The sequence below is a fragment of the Camelina sativa genome, chromosome 15 (assembly GCF_000633955.1).
Source record: "Camelina sativa cultivar DH55 chromosome 15, Cs, whole genome shotgun sequence".
In the NCBI taxonomy this organism is placed as follows: domain Eukaryota; kingdom Viridiplantae; phylum Streptophyta; class Magnoliopsida; order Brassicales; family Brassicaceae; genus Camelina; species Camelina sativa.
Genome location: NC_025699.1, coordinates 10,241,348 through 10,262,915, shown reverse-complemented (window position 1 = coordinate 10,262,915; position 21,568 = coordinate 10,241,348). Strand labels below are relative to the sequence as shown.

The window sequence follows — 21,568 nt, the reverse complement described above, 5'->3', positions numbered from 1 at the left end:
CCAAAAAAAAAAAAAAAAAGAAGAGGTTTAGTCACACCCATGCATGTAGAGAGCTTGTTTTAGTCGCCACCTCTTTTCCTTTTGCCTTGAGCTTTTGCTTGCTTGATTTTATCCAAACTTGGAACATAATTAATAATAGATTGCGGACATACGTCCACTTTATCGGCTACAAATTCCAATGTTGTGACTATATTATCCTCCCCAACAATGTCTATATTATTTTTGACACATTCTATATCATAACAATTCAATAAACCACAATACACCAAGACTTTCTTCTCCTCATCTAACAAGAAACTTCCACAATCCAAAATTCGATGATGACGGCTCAGATCCAATGCTAAGACCTTGCTCCAAGAAACTTCTTTGGTCGTCTCATCAATCTTATTTGTCACCCATATCTCAGTCTTGGATCTTTCATCTCGCTGTGATAAAAACGCAAGCTTCTCTTCTCTAACAACTGAAAGGATACTATTTTCTAATGGAATACCCTGATCACAAGGAAGACGCACATGAACAGATTTCTCTGTTGAGTAATCGATTTTGAGCAAGGATAGATTTGGGAGCGTTTTTGTTTCATCACCAGCAAACGTGTAAGTGCTCCCCTTCAAGGACACAGACATATATGCCGATAAGCGCCAGCCTGGACATATATCACCAAGACTCCTCCATGTGTCAGAGTTAAACTCGTACATTTCAAAATTGTTTTTATTATAATAATAGCTCAAGACTCTGTAGCTCTTGTTGCAGGATTTGTTAACGTATCCGATATTAAAGGCGCGGACACCTTCGCTACGATCGCCGGTTCTGATCCACCTTTGTTCACCAGTTAACGGGTTCACGGGTTCCAAACCACGATTCTAGACATGTTAGTCCAGAAGGTGCATAACAACACTCCGTCACAGTGAATGACTCGTTCTATATCCAATTTAGCTGAATATTCAGGTTGAGGATCGATTAGGCTATATTCAGCTTTTACCTCTACAGATGGAATGGTTCTACTGAGATCGATGCTCACCGGACTGATACTGTACTGGTTTGTCAACATGAGAACCATAAACTGCTTTGTGGCTTTATCCAAGTGCTTTCTTGCGAATCTCCCATCATCGTTGAATAAACGGTTCCATCGTTTGCAAGTTGATCTTAATCGTTTCAGGGAAGTGGCCGGAACATGACAGAGTATTTCCTCTACCAGATCCTCTGGAAGCTCAGGTTTAGTCATTGATGTCTGAAGAAAACGTGCTTCTGAATCTTCTTTATCTAATTAGGGTTTTGCTTCTCATCTTTGTCGCCATATGTATTTATATGCCTCCCGCACCCATCAATTATGACTATTTTCCTTTTTCCTCTTAAATTTGTACTTCTATTACTTTTTTTTTTTTTTACTTTTTTTGGCTTTCTATTGTCTAACTAGGTTTTAACCCACAATATTTTTTCTTATTTTTATATTTATGTTGTATTTGTTTGTTAAAAATTGAATGTTTTGTAAATGGACAAATAACTAAATTTTCCGGCCGTTTGTGTGGCTAAATGTTTATATTAATTTTTTAACCCGTAATACATTTCATGACCATTTGTTTGTTATATTTAGTTGTTTGTTTAGTAGTTCGGATTCTAATTTAATTTTTAATTATTGTAACAAAAAAAATAAGGGATTTAAATACATAATAAGTAATTTATACGCTGTGATTAAGTCATATTTTCTTAATGATATAATTATTTTACACAGTCTTAAATAAATCAACTAGATTTTATATATCAAATATTCTAATATTTATAGTGTTGACAAATAATAAAATAAGAATTTAACCTATGTTAGCACAAATTTAATGATATTTTATTAATTCAGACATATTCTCTTTTATAACTCATCTACTATACAACCATATTATACAATAGTTTAAACTTTTTTAATTTTACATATTTGTAATATTTTAAATATTTATTAAGTTTATATATATTAATCATAATATTTAAATAAATGAGAATCAAAGTTTTTCCTACGTTAGAAATCAAAGCTCATAGGTTTTGGAAAACAAAATAAGAATCAAATTGTTGTTTTCTTTGTTTGCAAAGTATTCGGAAATAAAATATTTTGAAAACACAATAGAATGTGTGATTAAATATATTATAGTTTCTGTTTCCATATTGATTGCTGTAATTTTTTTAGTTGGAATGGAATGTAAAATATTTAGAAAACAAAATCTGAAATAATATTGTTTTTGGAAATTTTTAGGGATTAACTTTATAGATAAACTTTTAAATAAGTACAAATAAAAAGGGAAAACCCAAAATATACTTAAAAAATGTATATATAGATTTGACTCCAAGTACATAATAATTAGTCGAAATCGTTTCTTTTTAAAAAGAGAGCTTACAACAGAGTAAACAAAAACAAACTTGCATTCAAGAAATCGTTTCTTTGTTTCCATATTTTGTTTGCTTTCTATATATTCTCTTTTTTTTAATATAATATTAAATTAGATTCGAAAATAAATACCTAAAAGAAAGCTAAATAACTAAAAGAAAGGGTTGACAAAAAAAAAAATAAAAAAATAAATAACCAAAAGAAAGGAAAAATCACAGTCTAGTACTCAGCCATAGTAGTAAGCCTTTGTCGTAACGTCGGTTCCCATCTGTTGAACAGTTGAAGAGCTAAAAATTGATTTTGGATTTGTTGCTCAAGCCGCTTAACTAGCTAGTTGGCCTGCAGTAATAGGAGATTCGCCATGTCGTCTTCTATTGCGTTCCCACCAAAGTGAATGAACCGCAATTTGGAAAATATACCGAATGAGGAAGCCATGAAGCCGATCCTGCTGGTTGCCCGAAGTTAGTTGAAGGATTGTTTGCCAGTCTGTTGAGTACTGATCCTTGAACACGCCTTTTAGCAATAGCTGCCCACACGTCGGAAATATAACTTTCTATATATTCCCTTATTTGTCTTCAAGTGTAAATCGTTTCCTTTCTTATAAGGAGAGATTTAGAACAACAGAGAAAAACTTGCATTCAAGTTACTTGGGTGGCTTAGTAAATAGAACTTGAAGGGTGATGATTTCTAGCTGTACAACTTTGTAACTTGTAAGGGAAGGAAGCTACTGAATAATTTTTTTTATTGAAAAACACCATCGTCTTGTTCCGAACTCAATAATTTTTTATATAAAAAACAAGCAAATTCGACGAGTTAATCAAACAATTAATGTGCGATCATCAGGCATGAACCCTCACAAAAAGGTAAGCTAAATCCAATGGAAATTAAAAAAACAAAAAAAAAAAATCTCGAAAGCAGATCAGAGAAATGAATAATCATAGAATCAGAGAAAAATGACAAAATCGAAGCATAAAAAGTTAAAAGGCAAAGAAGGAACCTCAGAGATCAAGAACCATATATATCCCGAGGGAAAACGCTTGCTTGGCGGATGAAAAATCAAAAGCGAAAGAGTTAAAGAAGATTTAGAACGCGCGCTATGTTCAGGAGCAAAGCCTAGGGCTCTCGAGATATAGTGTCTCTCGATGATCAAGTCACGTGGGAGTTTTCGTCAACAAATAAATCTGTGCCGTTAGATCTTTTATAAAAACGTTTTGATGGTTTTTGGATCTGAAGAATTGAACATTACACGTGATCTCCTAATTATTTAAATTTAATTCCCTTTTTTCTAATAGATTGATGGATCATTTTGGCATTACAACATGTTTTTTTAGTGATTTTTAACATTGTGGCCAACGACTGTTAAGAATGTTTCATAAGAGAGTTTTTAGTGTTTTGTTGGAAAAAAATTAATCAGAAAAAAAGAAAAAATGCAAGGGAGCCTCTTATATAGAAACCCCAATTATGTTCTAAGAGACGAAACGTGTCAACCTGCTGTTGGCCAGGAAAAATAATAGAGAAGGGGAAAAAAATTTGGCTTGCAATTAATTTTAGATTTTATTTGTTTCGTCTCTCTCCCTCTTTCTCTCGCTATCGAAGACTCGAAACGACAAAGGCGAGAATTTGGAGTCGAAGGTTCTGGAGGAAGAGGAGATGCGTAACGGAGGCGAAGGAATGACTCGGCCGTGTCCCATCGTGATGCTTGAATCGTCTCCGTGACATGAAGCAGGCGATTTGAATTCGGAGTCCACTCAATCGNCAAAAAGGTAAGCTAAATCCAATGGAAATTAAAAAAACAAAAAAAAAAAATCTCGAAAGCAGATCAGAGAAATGAATAATCATAGAATCAGAGAAAAATGACAAAATCGAAGCATAAAAAGTTAAAAGGCAAAGAAGGAACCTCAGAGATCAAGAACCATATATATCCCGAGGGAAAACGCTTGCTTGGCGGATGAAAAATCAAAAGCGAAAGAGTTAAAGAAGATTTAGAACGCGCGCTATGTTCAGGAGCAAAGCCTAGGGCTCTCGAGATATAGTGTCTCTCGATGATCAAGTCACGTGGGAGTTTTCGTCAACAAATAAATCTGTGCCGTTAGATCTTTTATAAAAACGTTTTGATGGTTTTTGGATCTGAAGAATTGAACATTACACGTGATCTCCTAATTATTTAAATTTAATTCCCTTTTTTCTAATAGATTGATGGATCATTTTGGCATTACAACATGTTTTTTTAGTGATTTTTAACATTGTGGCCAACGACTGTTAAGAATGTTTCATAAGAGAGTTTTTAGTGTTTTGTTGGAAAAAAATTAATCAGAAAAAAAGAAAAAATGCAAGGGAGCCTCTTATATAGAAACCCCAATTATGTTCTAAGAGACGAAACGTGTCAACCTGCTGTTGGCCAGGAAAAATAATAGAGAAGGGGAAAAAAATTTGGCTTGCAATTAATTTTAGATTTTATTTGTTTCGTCTCTCTCCCTCTTTCTCTCGCTATCGAAGACTCGAAACGACAAAGGCGAGAATTTGGAGTCGAAGGTTCTGGAGGAAGAGGAGATGCGTAACGGAGGCGAAGGAATGACTCGGCCGTGTCCCATCGTGATGCTTGAATCGTCTCCGTGACATGAAGCAGGCGATTTGAATTCGGAGTCCACTCAATCGGAAGAGATTGAGTCAATTGGAATCAGAGGGTAAGTTTCTCAATACAATAGATTGTAATCCCGATTAGTGTTTTATGATTAGGGTTCTTTGATTTCGGATCCCAATTTATGGTTATTTTAAGTGATGCCTTTGATCGATGATCACGATCTCCTTGGAAGAGACAGTTTTTGATATTCTTGTGATCGCCTTATATTATTAGCAAATGATGTTCTCTCTTTGGTGTTGTTGTTGATGGTTCTGTTCTGATATGGGTGTGTGTTAATGTTATGATCTCGTTTTGATTCTGTCTTTCATGTGTGTTGATGCTATCTGATTGATTTATCATCAGTGTCTTGTGGGGACTTCCTTTTCTCCTTGTTTTTTGTCAACCGGTGGTCTTCATGGTTAACCTCCTGGTCGTCTCGGATGCAGAGGGATTTGAAGTTCTCCTCAAGAAAACGATCAATGTCGGACAAGGTGGCGGCGTGAGCGGAGTCCTGGTAAACGGGTTTGTCTTTGTTGAACCTGGTCTTGCTGTTGCGTCGTCTGTGCTTGAAGGAGAAGGAGAGCTTCTTGGGATGCTTACTAAGCACCCAATTCTTAGAGGATGAGAAAGAATGGGAAGACGAGAGTTGCAGCTTCTCTGTCTCTCGTTTGATCTTTGACAGGTAACCATGCAGCGATTTCTGCAACGGGTTTGGCATATCTATCCTCGGATTGGTTTGCTCTACAAACAACTACGCATGATGAAAACAATCTCTCAGATTCTATTCTCTTTTTCTTTGGTGATTGATATACGCAGGAAGGGAGGAATGGTAGCAGGGTTAATTAGTCAAAATCTGAAACTGTTGTTCAACGCTTTTACGTTGTTGGTAATCTCATTAATTAATAGCAAGTTATTTTCTTCATTCTTTGTGGTGCATATGTCTACTCTAATGATATGCGCAGGAAGGGAGGAATGATCAATGCAACGTCTCCCTCGTCTCCAGCCTAATTAGTGTCTTCTCTTAATACTTTACTCTAATGATCTCTTTTAAACTCTTTGCTTGTAAAGAAGAGGAAACATGTAGTTGTTGGTTTTATTGGGCTTATTCTGTTATCAAGTTTGCATATTCTCATTTGTATAAGTTAGAGAAAACAAAAAATGAGAGTAGTAAAAAAAAACATAAATGGCCGCCCATACATCTCTCCACCAAAATTTACTTATTTCTTTCTTCACAACAATAGTCAAGAAATCTCAAATATTGCTAAACCATTGTCAATTCGTGGTTTTCTATAAACATTGTTAATGTTGCTGTAATGTTTTCTCACCATTTTGTGTAATATATGTGCTCCATATTAGTTGCCTATGATTCTCATTTACAAATCTTTAACAAAACAGATGAAGAACCTCTGTTTTCAAAGTTTTTCAGAAACAAAAAATATAATTCTAGTTTTGTATCTTTGAAAATTAATTAAAATGCAATATTTTTAAATTTTATAAAATCTTAAATGTTTACACATTTATACCATTTCTGTTCTATTTAAAATTTTAAAAAACAATATTTTTAAAAATAAGAGACCCAAAATAAGAACCTACCAATAAAAGAGAAAATTTTATCTAAGAGATCATGGGTTCTTATATTCCAAACAGTACACAATTAATTCATAAAAAAATTAAGAACTCCCCTTATATGAACCTCCCAATAAACTTGCTCTTATGCACGTACGTGTGATACAGTTTTTGAAATGAGAGGAAGATGCAGTGCTGGGTCAAAAGTCAATCATATGGCTCTCTTCTTTTCATTACTACATTTCTTTTGCTTAATTAATTTTACGTTTTAACCACAGTTTCATACATGACCAAAACACATCTTCTTATGTGTCAGCTTATAAAAGAAAAACAGAGCAAATTAAGTTGTATTACAAAGTAATTTGGGGTTCGTTTTAATTTGTAATAATATTTGCAACTGAATGAAATAAATAACAGTTCAAAGATTCAAAGATATGACCAATGTTAAATTAAGAAAAACATAACCCAAAAAAAAAAAAAAAAAAAAAAAAAAGGTTTAGTCATCACACTCACACCCATGCATGTATAGAGCTTGTTTTAGTCGTCACCTCTTTTCCTTTTGCCTTGAGCTTTTGCTTGCTTGATTTTATCCAAACTTGGAACATAATTAAGAATAGTTTGCGAACATAGGTCCACTTTATCGGCTACAAACTCCTCCTCTATGACTTTATTATTATCCTCCCTAACGATGTATATAATGTCTCTGTGATAGTCATCATCTTCAAACAATGTGTCACAATACACCAAGACTTTCTTCTCCTCATCTAACAAAAAACTTCCAAAATCCGAAATTCTAAGATCAGGGCTCATATCGAATGCTAAGACCTTGCTCCAAGAAACTGCTTTGGTCGTCTCATCAATCTTATTTGTCACCCATATCTCAGTCTTGGATTTTTCATCTCGCTGTGATAACAACGCAAGCTTCTCTTCTCTAACAACTGAAAGGGTACTCTCTTCATATTCAATACCCTGATCACAGGGAAGAGGCACAGGAACAGATTTCTCTGTTGAGTAATCGATTTTGAGCAACGATAGATTTGGGGGCGTTTTTGTTTCATCTTCAGCAAACGTGTAAGTGCTCCCCTTCAAAGACACAGACACGTGTGGGCGTAAGCGCCAGCCTGGACATATGTCACCAAGACTCCTCCATGTGTCAGAGTTAAACTCGTACATTTCAAAATTATGGATATCACAATAACAGCTCAAGACTCTATAGCTCTTGTTGCAGGATTTGTTGTCTCCTTGGCAGTATCCGATATTAAAGGCGCGGCCACTTTGGCTACGATAGCCGGTTCTGATCCACCTTTGTTCACCAGTTAACGGGTTCCAAACCACGATTCTAGACATGTTACTCCAGAAGGTGCATAACAACACTCCGTCACAGTGAATGACTCGTTCTATATCCAATTTAGCTGAATACTCAGGTTGAGGATCGATTAGGCTATATTCAGCTTTTACCTCTACAGATGGAATGGTTCTACTGAGATCGATGCTCACCGGACCGATACTGTACTGGTTTGTCAACATGAGAACCATAAACTGCTTTGTGGCTTTATCCAAGTGCTTTCTTGCGAATCTCCCATCATCGTTGAATAAACGGTTCCATCGTTTGCAAGTTGATCTTAATCGTTTCAGGGAAGTGGCCGGAACGCGACAAAGTATTTCCTCTACCAGATCCTCTGGAAGCTCAGGTTTAGTCATTGATGTCTGAAGAAAACGTGCTTCTGAATCTTCTTTATCTAATTAGGGTTTTGCTTCTCATCTTTGTCGCCATATGTATTTATATGCCTCCCGCACCCATCAATTATGACTATTTTCCTTTTTCCTCTTAAATTTGTACTTCTATTACTTTTTTTTTTTTTACTTTTTTTGGCTTTCTATTGTCTAATTTGCCTCCAAGTACATAATAATTCGACTAAAACGTTTCTTTTTAAAAAGAGAGCTTTCGAACAACAGTGTAAACAAAAACAAACTTGCATTCAAGAAATTTGGGTGGTTTAGTAAATAGAACTTGAAGGGTGATGATTTCTAGCTGTACAACTTTGTAACTTGTAAGGGAAGGAAGAGATTGAATGTAGAGCTAGGTTATATAGTCACTTCTTTTCCTTTTGCACCCAGCTCACTTGATTTGAACCAAATTTGGGTGGCCAAGATTATTTGAATTTATCTACTCTAGAATCCTTTGGTGTGACTATCTTATCCTCCCTCTTTGGACTTATTATACTTGTATTCCATCCATCTCTCACAATACATGTAGACCTCGTCTTTGAACTTATAATACTTGTCTATTTTGAGGAAGGATAGTGTCTATTATCTAATTTTCTTGAAAGAGATTCATATCACACAACAACCAAAACCATCAGCATCACAACTCTTTCTGTACTTAGACTGTGCTGTCAAGCAGGTTCTTCAAATACAAGATAAGATTGGAATCTTCATTAACATTAACATGTTGTGAGACTTTGACTTGACCCCATTGGATTATTTAGTAAAATATTCAAAATTAGTTCTTAATCATTTACCGGAAGAGCAAATTAAATCTCCGACAACAAATCAAACGACGACGGGAATGATGATTTGGTCGGGTAAGACGCCATCATTGCTACACCACATTTCCCAAATGAGTCATTGATGTTACGTTGGAGCTTAACGTAACCGCTTTCTCCCCAGTTTGATCCCCATGAGTTACGAATGATCCAGTAATCTTCACCACTTGAGGATCCATACCCAACCACTACCACACCATGGTCCAAAGATATTCCACATGTTCCTCTCATCACACCCTAAGGAAAAAAACACACAAACATAGATTTTTTGGGTACGTTTCAAGAAAAACCAATTTTGAACCAAGAAAGTGATAGAAAATTACGGATTTGTAGAGCTGGAAAGCTTGGCTACTAGCTTCAATGGCAACACTAACAGGTTGATGAGCAACAGCCTTTTGCAAAGACTTCTCATCGTCTCTAGGAACATCTTCGTAGCCATCAATAGTAACAACAACACGAGTGTTGTTATTCTGCATGATCATTAAACATTGATGAAATATAATGGAAAATTAACAATAACACCAAAATCGAGCATTATATTGGTTTATTAAGAACCTTATCGGCGTTGCACAAGCCAAGATCATTGGCGTTATAAGGGTAATCTTGATCTGACTCAATACCACCGTTTTTCATAATGAACTGAAAAGCGTAGTTCATGATACCTCCATCACATCCAGCGTTGACAAAACCTCTGTCACAGTCAACGAGTTCTTGCTCCGACAGAGATATTAACTCACCGGTCTTGATCTGGTTTATCCCTTCAACCGCTCCAACCGCAGAAAACGCCCAACAGCTTCCTATTCAAAGAGAAATCTTAATTCACAATCGTTTCAAGTTCAGAAAACGTGGAAATTGATCCAAATTAATCCAAAAAGCTATATGAAGAAATATCTAAATTGCATACCACAGTTTCCTTGATCTTTGACTGGTACAACTGCGCCTTTCTCTCTCCAATCGACTTCATCAGGCAAAACATCTCCTTCTTGATACAAGTATCTCTCACTTTTCACCGAACCTTTACTTCTCTCCATCTTCTTCCGCAAGTAAATAGCTCGAAACTCATCATTTGTTAGATCTGCGAACCGGGTCAAACCGACTTCGTAAGTCCTATTCTGAACCGAATTGTGCTCGTAGATGAACTTCAAGTTGTCTTTGAAGATCTTGAAGCGTCTCTCTTTCTCTCCGATACCATTATAGTTCTTTCGATTGTCCACTAGCCATCGCTCGTACATCTGCCGCACTTCCGCCTCGTTCTGCTTCGTCTCTGTTGATGTGACGACTCCAAGAGACGATGAAACTAGTAATAATACAGAGAGGATCACGAGAGCTGAGGTTATATGTCTGATTCGAGTAGCCATTGGTTTTTGTGTTCCAGTGAGATCTGTGCCAGAGTTTGACGTTAAGACAAGAAGAGGTAGAGCTGGATCAGTTGTGTTTTGGGATTGGGCATTTTCTTTTATTTATATTTTATTCTCACCAATAAAATATTTAAATCATATCATATTTTACAATCAATCATTACATCACGCGTGTATAATTCTACAATTTTTATACTAAATATTTTTCATCAAACGTGAAAGAGGGTAATTCAATTATTGGAGGATGGTTAAAAGAGAACAAATTGATTAAACCCGATCAGTTTTTTTCTTGGTTATTTTTGATAACACGTTACGGTATGTCTAGGACTAAAATTTAACTTACGAGAAACACGATGTGAATGATGATGATGATACGCTGTTACCAGCAAAAGATTGGTTAAAGTATATTATTCAAGGAAGATGACAATAAGTCAATAATGCTATAGAAGCAAATATGATATTACTTCTTAAAGTTTTACAGCAAGTAAAATCAAATCTAATATAAACACATTAACCCACAGCTTAACAGCATATACATGTACACAGTCAACAATTTATTATGAGTATACATGTACATGTATAATCAAAAATCAATTACATAAAACTTCCATAATTAATACTCCATAAATTAATAATTGCTATAAATTAATATATTTTCCGGTTCTAAGTTAGACTAATGTAATTTTGGGCACAATATGATAATAGAATAAAATAAAAAAAAATTAAACAATTTTTTCTAAATATATGATCTCATCAATAATATAAATTAATAATGTATAAAACTATCAAAATATATGTATATATATATATGCACATTAATTTTTGTTAGAGTTTATTTTTAAGAATTTTTCTCTATCTAAAACTTTGAGTNTTTTTTTTTTTTTTTTTGGTCAGCATTGAGTGTTCTCTTCAAAACATGATAATTAGTATATTTTCCTTGTAATTGATTCCATAAAAATAATAATTATAACGATTAAATCTTTTTTTTCAAATTTCTTTTTGAAAAATACCAAATTAGGAAAGTCTCACATAATTTATTGATAAATTAAAATCTCTATAATTTAATAGATTTTTACGATCCTAGCATCATTAATTTATATAGGTTTTACTGTAGTTAAATCCCGCTCTTTATATCATGTTAATTGCATTATTAATACATAATCCCAATTTAACAACATATACATAGATGTATAACATAATCAACAATTTATTATGATGAGATTTTGTAATGCTTTTGCAAAAAATAATTTTGGACTTAAAAATATTGTCGAATTTACCTACACATATGTGATGTCTTGTTTTCGACTCCCAAAAACAATCATATCGAAATTTACAAGTGTTGTAGCAAAATTCGGTCAATCTCCAAGTCAGACCTATAATGAAAATCAGATCTAAACATTAAGAACAAATTATCTACAATTAACAATAATAAACGTAAAATAATCAGAATTAGGTCTAAACATCAAAAACAAATTTAATATATAATCTAAATCAGATATAAAAGAACTAATACAACCTCTGTAGAGAACTAATCAGCTAGAAGTTAATAAATAATAACTAAAAAATCAAATGTAAAATTTATTAGAGAATTAAAAAAAAACTTACTATGATTTTCATGTAGGTTGTATACCTCTTGTCTACGCTCTACGGCAAGAGAGATATTTTAAGAGAGTAGGGAAGAATAAAAATTTCAATTTGGGATTTTGTTACCTAGTATATATTATTGCTAGAGAAACATTTCAGGTTCCCTCATTTTAATGTTACATGTATGTCTGTAATATACATAAAATAATACCTTAAATCATACATTATAATCTTGAGATGACATTTTACACTTGAGCAAAAATTGCAACAATGATGACTGTTGACTTTCAAAACTACTAAAGTTTCATACTACTTTGAATTATATCATATGTGTATGATTAGAGAGTGATTCAATTATTGGAAGGTTAAAAGAGAACAACTAGATTAAACCCAACTCTTTGTCTAGCTTAACACGTTATGTTTAGAAATTTGAAGGCTAAAATTTAATTTACAAGAAAAAAGATGTGAATGATGATGATGGTACTCTGTTGTCTTCAATTTGGTCAAATTTTATTATTCAAGGAAGATGACAATGCTATATTGCTAGGAGAGCAAATATCATATTACTTCTTAAAAATTTACAGCAAGTAAAATCAATTCCAAGATAACACATTGAAATTAACGAGAGTAGTCAAACTATGATCCAAACTTAATTGGAAGTGTCTTAAAGACAGAAGACTGATTCTTGATAACGTGGGATGAAAAGCAACTACATAGGTTCTTCTCTTCCTTAAGCGCTGCTTACAAGCACGTTTGTGGACTTTGTAGTCCCAATAGCTGGTCCTCGTGTCAAGGCTTTTATGCTTAACGGACTGTTTCCCTTCTATCCACACCACATTTTGTAGACGAATCAGTTTAAAACTTTAAAGGAAACAAACAAAAGCAAAGTGTCTTTAAGCCATAAGAAAGAACAAGAAACTAACCATTCTACAAGTACCGGCCTTCAGATCGCAGACTGGGTATGACTGAGGACAGCAGCTAGAACCGTCGTCACAGCAAGTAGCTGACTCGATCGGACAACATCCCCAGCTATAGCATTTACCTTCGTACTCATAAAGACAACAACAAGTGGACTTAGGTGGACAAGTGTAAGACTTGTCACAAACAACTGGTGAAGGTAGGGGTGGCTTTGGTGGGTTTGAACCCGATGATTTTGTAGGGTAAGACGCCATCATCGCCACACCGCATTTCCCTGATGACTCATTGATGTTACGTTCTAGCTTAACATATCCGCTTTCTCCCCAGTTTGATCCCCATGAGTTACGAATAATCCAGTAGTCTTTACCACCTTCTGATCCGTATCCCACGGCTACCACACCATGGTCTAATGATGTTCCACATGTTCCTGTAAACACACCCTGAAAAAAACAACAACAATAGGAATTGGAAAACAATCTTGGATGAAGCGACACCAAGGTAAGGTTCATTGAAAATTTACAGATTTGTAAAGCTGGAAAGCTCTGCCACCGGCTTCAATGGCGACACTAATAGGTTGGTTAGCAAGAGCCTTCTTCAAAGACTTCTCATCGTTTCGAGGAACATCCTCATAATAATCAATCGTAACAACACGAGTGTTCTTCTGCAAATAAATAAAACAACAACACAACCCATAAGTATACAACAACATTGTCAACCAAACTACAAAAACATTATCGTTACTCGTACCTTGTCAAAGTTGCACATGTTGACATCAGTTGCAGTATAAGGATAGTCTTCCTCTGTATCAATCCCACCGTTTTTAATAATGAACTGAAAAGCATAGTCCATAAGACCACCAGCACAACCACCATTGTAACTCGTGTCACAATCAACTAGTTCTTGCTCCGACAAAGATATCAACTCCCCTGTCTTAATCTGGTTTATCCCTTCAACCGCTCCAATCGCAGAAAACGCCCAACAACTTCCTGTTATATATCATCAAGTCACACTAATCAGCTCAAACACGAAACACAAAACGCCAAAAAAAAACAGAGATTAAAACGCAAACGCAATAAGACGTACCACAGTTTCCTTGATCTTTGACTGGATTCACAGCACCTTTAGCTCTCCAATCGATTTCATCAGGCAAACTATCACCAGCCTTATACAAATACCTTTCACCTATCACCGGAACCCTAGTTCTCTCCATCTTCCTCCTCAAGTAAACCGCACGAAACTCGTCGTTAGTCAAATCAGCGAACCGGTTCAACCCTACTTCGAAAGTCCGATCCGGTACCGAATTGTGCTCTTCCACGAACTTCAAGTTGTCTTTGAAGATCTCGAACCGTCTCTCTTTCTCTCCAAGCCCGTTGTAGTTTTTTCGATTCTCAACTAGCCACCGCTCGTACATCCGCCGTGCCTCCGCCTCGCTCCGCGTCGTCTCCGTCGCTGTGACGCCGCCGAGAGACAAGGAGATCAGTAACACAGAGAAGACTGTGAGAGCTAGGGTTACGAATCTGATTGAAGTAGCCATATTTGTTTGTTTTTGTATTTTGTATCGATTTCGGTATATTCTTTTGCAACTGTTGCGTTGAAGTATTTATAGAGTTTGAGACTTTTGTCGTCGAGAGAAGAGATTGGGATAGATCATAGATGTGTTCTTCGTATTGGCTCCGACGTGTCATCTTATTTTTTTTATTATTTTTTTTTCTGATACAAGAATTAACTAATGTCACATCACATGGTGATTAAATGGTTCAATTCATTGTAATATTGTATATATACGATATACAGTCACATATTCACATAGTGTTGTTCAAAATTTAGTTACATAGTTTGAACTGATAATTAACGAAATTATTCATTTTGATTTGATTGTCTTTAGTTATCTAGATATACTATAATATTTTAGATAAATTATTTAACATGATATGTTTTTAATATTTAATAGGGTGATATAATAAGATTTGTGGAATCGTTTACTTCTAATTACAAGCAATGTATCTAGTTTGGAAAACCTAGTGCTAACCTTTCACAGAGTAGTTTCTTGACGACACTAACCTTTCCCGGAAGGTACTAGGAGCCCATATGTTACACGCACTTTGGCCAAACTATAAAATAACACACCACTGTATACATATTATTAAAGTTCAATATCATAATAGTATTTTTTTGATGTCGTGGTCATACATGGTATTACTATTATATGTTTACACTAAACCGACGAAATATTCCTTAAAAACTTTTATATAATTTCGACTAAAAAAAAAAAGGAACGAGGAACTCTTCGTCCCTAAGAATTTAGATTTCTATTAGATTATTACATTATGTATGTAATCCTCGTTTCTGAACACATCATATGTCTTTGTTTAACCAAATATCATATGTACATTATCTACAAACTTTAATTGCTACTAGTGAAAATTGAGATGATTTTATTAGGGTTAGCAGCATTCTTCATTTTAGTGTCACCGGCCACAAGCTTTTAGGGTCTATGGCTATGTTTTAAACTACGGTACACTATATTATTATTTTTGAATAACTAGTTACTATTAAGTTAATACTTTCTTCATTTCAAAATATATGATGTTTTAACTAAAGCACGTAGATTAAGAAGTCTTTACTTTTAACAAGTTTAATCAATCATAAACAATACTGCATAATATAAAATACTAAACTAATCTAAAAATTGCATAGAAACTTGAAAACATCATATATTATGAAACAAAAAATTTCTCTAAAACATCTTATATTTTAAAACGGAAGGAGTATTATTTTGTGTTGGCTTTATGAAGTAACTAAATAGAAGTTTCGACTTTTACTGTCTTTAAAGTTTAAACTGACTTGTATGTATTTTTTTCAGCTGCTATATGTCTTTAAACTTTTACTGTATTTTTTTCAGCTGCTATATGTATGGTACGATATTCGATTGAAACCCTTTTGAAATATGGCTGAGTATTGGGACGGTCTAAATCATTAAAAGCAGCACCCGTTAGCATATTTTGTTCTGTATTTTGGTTTAACCACACAGATCCACAGTATATATGGTTCGATAAAGTATGTCATTATGTCAAGAGTCCGAGAAACAAATTATATTAAAGATTGGGAAAAGGTCAGTACATCTCAATTTTCTAAACATACTACTTTTTTATTTTTTTTTTATTTGTCAAACGCATGCTACTTGCTCAATAATTTAGGGGTACATTTATAGAACCACATAGTCTTATAAATATCCGGGAAGTCAAGAAGAAACTCATTGGATTTAGACTTATTTATGTTATTATTTATGTCTTCTATAAGTACAATTATTATTCATGAAATCAGTCTAATAAATGTTGAACAGTTCTTTTATAATGTTGTACAAGTATGGAAGAGAAAAGGATAGTTAGATAAGATCATAGGTAGAGGCAAACGTCACAAGACAAAAATGGCCGGACAACGTGCAACAAAGTTATTATAACTACCATACCGAATCTAATTGTTTTCTAAAGAATTAAGGTAAACAACAACTCGTCTTCATCTAATGGTCGACGAAGACGAAGAAAAGGATAATCATTGAAAACGAAGTAATGTTAGTTATAAATTAATTTTGAATTATTTATGGTTTTTACCTTTTTAAAATAAGATAAAATTGTATTCAACCAAAAAAAAAATTAACTAATATATCCTTGTTTCGAAGTTAGTAGAATAAACAGCTTAATAAGACAGAACTATAAGAGCTTATCATCTTTATTTTAAACCAGAGAGACGTAACCCGTTACTTGGTTTTGTTGAGTTGAGCTTGTTTAGCGAATATACGCGGTTACGGACAATGCGGTCATGCGGTCGATGCCCTTGGCTGTCTTTGGAATTATTTATCATTATCTAAACCCATAATAGAAAGATACCTTGTGGTTTTTGAATTTAAAATTTTTACTTTTCTATTTTTGCTCGTAACTAATGTCTTTCTTTTCTTTAACCTCATCACTAATTATGCCAAAAGACCATTTGAGAGAAATCGCATGCGTGGTTCTCACTTGCGGCGATTTCTCTCTCAAAACTCCTTCTCTTATGATCACAACCTCGTGCGTCGTCGGTCAGATTCTTCATTAATTCCGGCGACGAAGAGGACTCGTGGCTCATGGTGCTTCATCCGTAAACTGATGCATCAGCTAGGCAAAGCTCTTAGATCAAAATCAAGGGAGAAGTGGAGGGGAGAAGTTTATGTGCGACACTGCCGGTGAGAGCTCCATCGGCGGTGTAGCGACGCAGAACAGAAGAAAGAGATCCACAGCGAGGAACGAGTGAGGATGGTGGTTAGATCTGCGGACTGGAGATTCTGGAGGTTTCGATGCGCCGTTGTTCGATGGAGGAGGTCGTCTGCGGCAAAGCGAAGCTAAGCACCGTTGAAGGTTTGCAGATCTACTCCCTACCGCTATTTCTCTCTCACGACTAAGCTTGTATCTCCTCGACGAAGGTAAGCTCGGTTATCTTCTTCCTCCTCTCCCACGGTTCTACGGTGGCGGGATGGCAACGGATCCTGGATCACCATCTCCGTTCGACTCACAGCGTCCAGGCACACCGGAGGTCCTGTTCCGGTATGTATCCGCAATCCTTGGGCGGCGGCTCCAACAAAGTTCTTCTTTTGGGGATTAGGGTTTCATGTACCGGTGAAGAGAAACCGAGTCGGTTTTGTATTATGTGGTTTGTTTTGGTTTGTTGTATTCGATTAGGCCTTTAGGGGATTGTAATGGACCTAAATCCGAAAATAACCCATTAAACACTTATTTATATAATTTGAATACCCTTTAACCAAAAAAACAAAACAAAAAAAAAACCTCATCGCTAACTATACCATGACAGAGAGACCGTGAGACTCCAAACTTCTTATATGTATTCCATGAGCCCAATTGCAAAATATATATACTTCTGATCCAGTCACGATACGTTAATTATAATTTGGCCACCACTATTGTATATATTGGGCCAATACTTCTTTCTGATGCTTCTTTTGATTCTAACTAAGTTCGAAGTTCGAACTATCGCCAACATGATAATCGCATAGATACTAGGGGTCCATTTCTTTGCTTCTGCTTCTTTTTTTTTTCCTTTTTTTCCTTTGTTTCTTTGTTAAATTCTAATATTTAATTTTTAAAACAGAACATCCTAGTGTTTGACAACAACAACAACAAAAAACATTTTGACAAAAAGAAAAAAGAAAAACATTAAAGTTTTTATATCAAACTTTGGCGTTTACATTAGTCATTTTTATTATATACTGTTTCATTTTTAAAAATTAACTTTAAATGATAGTATGCTACTTAAAATGTAAATTGCATACTTAGCTTCATCTAATAGAAAAGGATAACGTTTCAAGCAATTAGACCATATATTAGGTGTAAATCAAATCAAATTAATAGATTTTTTCGGATTGAAAATGGAAAAGGAGTCTAAATCTTTGGTACGCGACACTAATGCGAATTTGCTATATATTAAATATCGACGTCACAAGTTAGCACAGTACGTAATAAACTAGTACTACTAATCTCAATAAATTATTTTTTCCAAAACATAAAGGTACGTTCGCCAGGGACGTCCAAGGCATTATATATCTAATTAATTAAATCGGCGGTGTTCTAAAATTCTTGATGACTTAACGATGATTTAAGCACATGTAACCGGCTTTATTCGGAAAAAATTAGACTAACCATTGTTTCCGTGATGCTCTACTGATTAAATCTAATCACTATGATAAGATTGTATAACGTTCATGCATGCATCGTCTTGTTTCTTTCTATCTAAAAATATATAGAGAGAACAAAGAATAAAAGTACAAACGAAGCAAATGAACTCCATTGGATAAAAAGGCTAACACATCGAAATAAAAACATAAAAAAACATCTGAACTTATCCCCGAGAGTGGCAGTAATTGTTAGGAATTTGGGAATCAAATCCATTTTAAAAGGAAAAGAAAAAAATTGGTGTAATGGTTTCGAATATTGTTTTTATTTGTTTACATGTATTGTTGTTTTCGGAATATTTATGTTATTGGAGCATAAAATATAACAAGAATACATATTAACAGAGAGAATGAGCTGGGAAGCACGTGTGGGAGAAGAGAGAAGCACGTGCAACAACGACAGTGCAGGGTTGACTGGAGACAGTAGGGTCGTGAAGTGGCGCGCACTGTTTCATTCACGCGTGTAACTCACTTCCTCTCAAACTCGTGTTGTTACGTCGTCGTTTTGGTTTCTTTACTATGGAAATAGACAAATAGTAGTTTTCTACTGCTAGTTCCTATTGTCAATTCTGATTGGTTAGCATGTAAAACGTTAAATCTCTCGTTGTCTTTATCCAGAGAAATATATTTTTAAAATGTATTTAAATTCTTGTGGTTACACTCATTTCTTCACTAGGAGAGGATAAAGGATACGTGTCGAGCAAATGAACAAATTCTCCATGACTTACCTACTTGGAAATTGGAATATAGGATTTTATAATCAAGCATTACCTAATTGATTCTCATAACACTACAGCTACGTCATACGTGTGTAGTATGTATTTTATATTATGTTTTTGTGAGAACTTATATACTATAGTAGCAAGGGCTAGAAGACAAAATCATAATATCATTGTACAATAATGTAGAAGTGGAAAAATCACGATTCGCAATGACTTATCAAATATATCATATATATAAGGGATAGTGAATCGAAGCACTCTTACTAACTCGATGATAATATAAAAGTTTGTTTTTAGATATCAAATTGGTCGTACAAAAAAAAGAAAATCCAATTCGGATTAGCCTTCAAAATTAAACAAAAGAAGAAAACAAAAACGAGGTAGGAGAGGACGAAGCTGGACCAGCTTCGAAACACTCCTGTCTTCATTCTTTGACCTTTGACTCGCTCCATTACCACATGCATGAGACCACCATGCTAATTATCTTTATCAAATCTATTAATACATCGTGTTTGGACGAACTTAGGGACTAATAATGTCACAAATTTTGCTATCAAATTATATAACAACACGTATCACTATGGTGTGCACTCAAATCAGTTAGCCAATTATGAGAACTGCAAATATATTTTACGTGAAATGAAAGCCTCTACTTTAGGTTTGATATTATTTACGTGTGACAAATTGAGTGGTTGATAAATATTATTTTGATCTGCTATATACAAATCAAATAGTTTTTGTTTCGTTTGGCTGATGAATATATATATATATATATATATATATATATATATATTTTCCAATAATGAACATATTGATATTGATCAAGCCATAGAGATCTTTAATCACTTTTTTTTTTTCTTTTTTGCTAACAATCATTATACGACGAAAATATTTGAAATCTTAACTATAGTTTCAAAAGATACATTTAACAATTCCAGTATTGGTAAATGCAACGTACTGAATTTTTGATACTTCAAATTAACCAATTATATATTTAGTTGTTGTTTTCCTTTGTGGCAGAGATGCTTTTGTTTCACCGGGAGAGGATTAGACAAATGCATTAGACAAAAAAACAGACACAGAAACAAAAATGCACATTAAAAAGCTTCTTAGTTGTTGTTCCCATGAGGACAATGCAAAGACAGGCAGATTCTGCCCTTTTGATGTCCGCAATTTTTATTTTTTTAAGGGTAAATTAAAAGTAGACAAAGGATCGGAAAAATTAAGGTCCAAGTCCGCCTCCCGGATTTATTTTGATTTCGATGTATTTGTCGTGGAATATTTGTCTTCGTTCGATAATTTCCCTTTGGATAACAACATAACCCTCCATTGACAACAACAACAAAAAAGAGAGAAAAAGGACATCAAATGCATATAGATTATTATAAAGCTATTAAAATCAGTTAAACTCAAATTATCGTATTTGGAGAGTTCACATTATGGGACTTATATCTATATTTTCAAGTTATTTATGACTTATGAGTATATTGACCAACGTGAAAAATACGTTGTAAACCCCATTTTCATTATTATATTTAATTATTTATCAATATACTGGTTGACAAAAAAGAAACTCATTAATAGAGTTTGAGAGCAAAGAGGTTTCGCGAAATGATTTTCTCTGTATTATTCAATCGTAACAAACTGTACATATATGTATTATATACAGTAAACCAACCTAAACCGATTCCTAATAAACCGGAAATCAATCTAATAAACTTAACCAATATATACAATCTAATACTAACCCCTCAAGATGGAGACGAGTAGATGTTGAGGACTCCCATCNTTAAGGTCAGCTTTTAATAGAGTTTGAGAGCAAAGAGGTTTCGCGAAATGATTTTCTCTGTATTATTTAATCGTAACAAACTGTACATGTATGTATTATATACAGTAAACCAACCTAAACCGATTCCTAATAAACCGGAAATCAATCTAATAAACTTAACCAATATATACAATCTAATACCTTCCCTCAAGATGGAGACGAGTAGATATTGAGGACTCCCATTTTGCCAATATTTGCATTGAAGAGAGCCGGAGGTAAAGCTTTTGTTAGAATATCAGCAAGCTGGTTACCCGTGCGAACAAACATGGTCTTCAGAACACCATCTTCAATCGCCTCTCTGACCTTGTGACAATCAAATTCTATATGCTTTGTCCGTTC

At 34.4% G+C, this 21,568-nt stretch overlaps 3 protein-coding genes and 1 pseudogene across 4 annotated transcripts; all 4 read right to left on the bottom strand.

Annotated features, from left to right (window-relative positions):
- Positions 60-1,416, bottom strand: LOC109129086 (annotated as a pseudogene).
- On the bottom strand, positions 7,092-8,381 carry LOC104748322 (F-box protein ETP2-like). The gene has a single exon (XM_010469986.1). It carries the CDS (start codon positions 8,253-8,255, stop codon positions 7,092-7,094), a length of 1,164 nt encoding a protein of 387 aa, XP_010468288.1. The 5' UTR covers positions 8,256-8,381.
- LOC104746328 (probable cysteine protease RDL2) lies at positions 8,909-10,542 on the bottom strand. Its single transcript, XM_010467784.1, has 4 exons — positions 10,005-10,542; positions 9,656-9,897; positions 9,424-9,570; positions 8,909-9,337 (listed from the first exon to the last, which is right to left on the bottom strand). Exons 1-4 carry the CDS (start codon positions 10,456-10,458, stop codon positions 9,089-9,091), a joined length of 1,092 nt encoding a protein of 363 aa, XP_010466086.1. The 5' UTR covers positions 10,459-10,542; the 3' UTR covers positions 8,909-9,088.
- LOC104746327 (probable cysteine protease RD21C) lies at positions 12,531-14,573 on the bottom strand. Of its 2 annotated transcripts, none has more exons than XM_010467783.2 (5): positions 14,044-14,573; positions 13,708-13,946; positions 13,481-13,621; positions 12,966-13,400; positions 12,531-12,862 (listed from the first exon to the last, which is right to left on the bottom strand). In XM_010467783.2, the coding sequence occupies exons 1-5, from the start codon at positions 14,492-14,494 to the stop codon at positions 12,773-12,775; spliced, it is 1,356 nt and encodes a 451-aa protein (XP_010466085.1). In that variant the 5' UTR covers positions 14,495-14,573; the 3' UTR covers positions 12,531-12,772. The 2 variants fall into 2 exon arrangements, with proteins under 2 accessions (XP_010466085.1, XP_010466084.1); XM_010467782.2 differs by having other exon boundaries at positions 12,531-12,865; positions 14,044-14,571.

Coding starts and splice junctions, on each gene's coding strand:
- LOC104748322 (XM_010469986.1), bottom strand. CDS start 8,255: ATGACTAAACCTGAGCTTCCAGAGGATCTGGTAGAGGAAATACTTTGT.
- LOC104746327 (XM_010467782.2), bottom strand. CDS start 14,494: ATGGCTACTTCAATCAGATTCGTAACCCTAGCTCTCACAGTCTTCTCT. Junction 13,622..13,707: donor ACATGTGCAACTTTGACAAG/GTACGAGTAACG, acceptor ATTTATTTGCAG/AAGAACACTCGTGTTGTTAC. Junction 13,401..13,480: donor CTTTCCAGCTTTACAAATCT/GTAAATTTTCAA, acceptor TGTTTTTTTCAG/GGTGTGTTTACAGGAACATG.
- LOC104746328 (XM_010467784.1), bottom strand. CDS start 10,458: ATGGCTACTCGAATCAGACATATAACCTCAGCTCTCGTGATCCTCTCT. Junction 9,898..10,004: donor CAAAGATCAAGGAAACTGTG/GTATGCAATTTA, acceptor CTCTTTGAATAG/GAAGCTGTTGGGCGTTTTCT. Junction 9,338..9,423: donor CTTTCCAGCTCTACAAATCC/GTAATTTTCTAT, acceptor TTTTTTCCTTAG/GGTGTGATGAGAGGAACATG.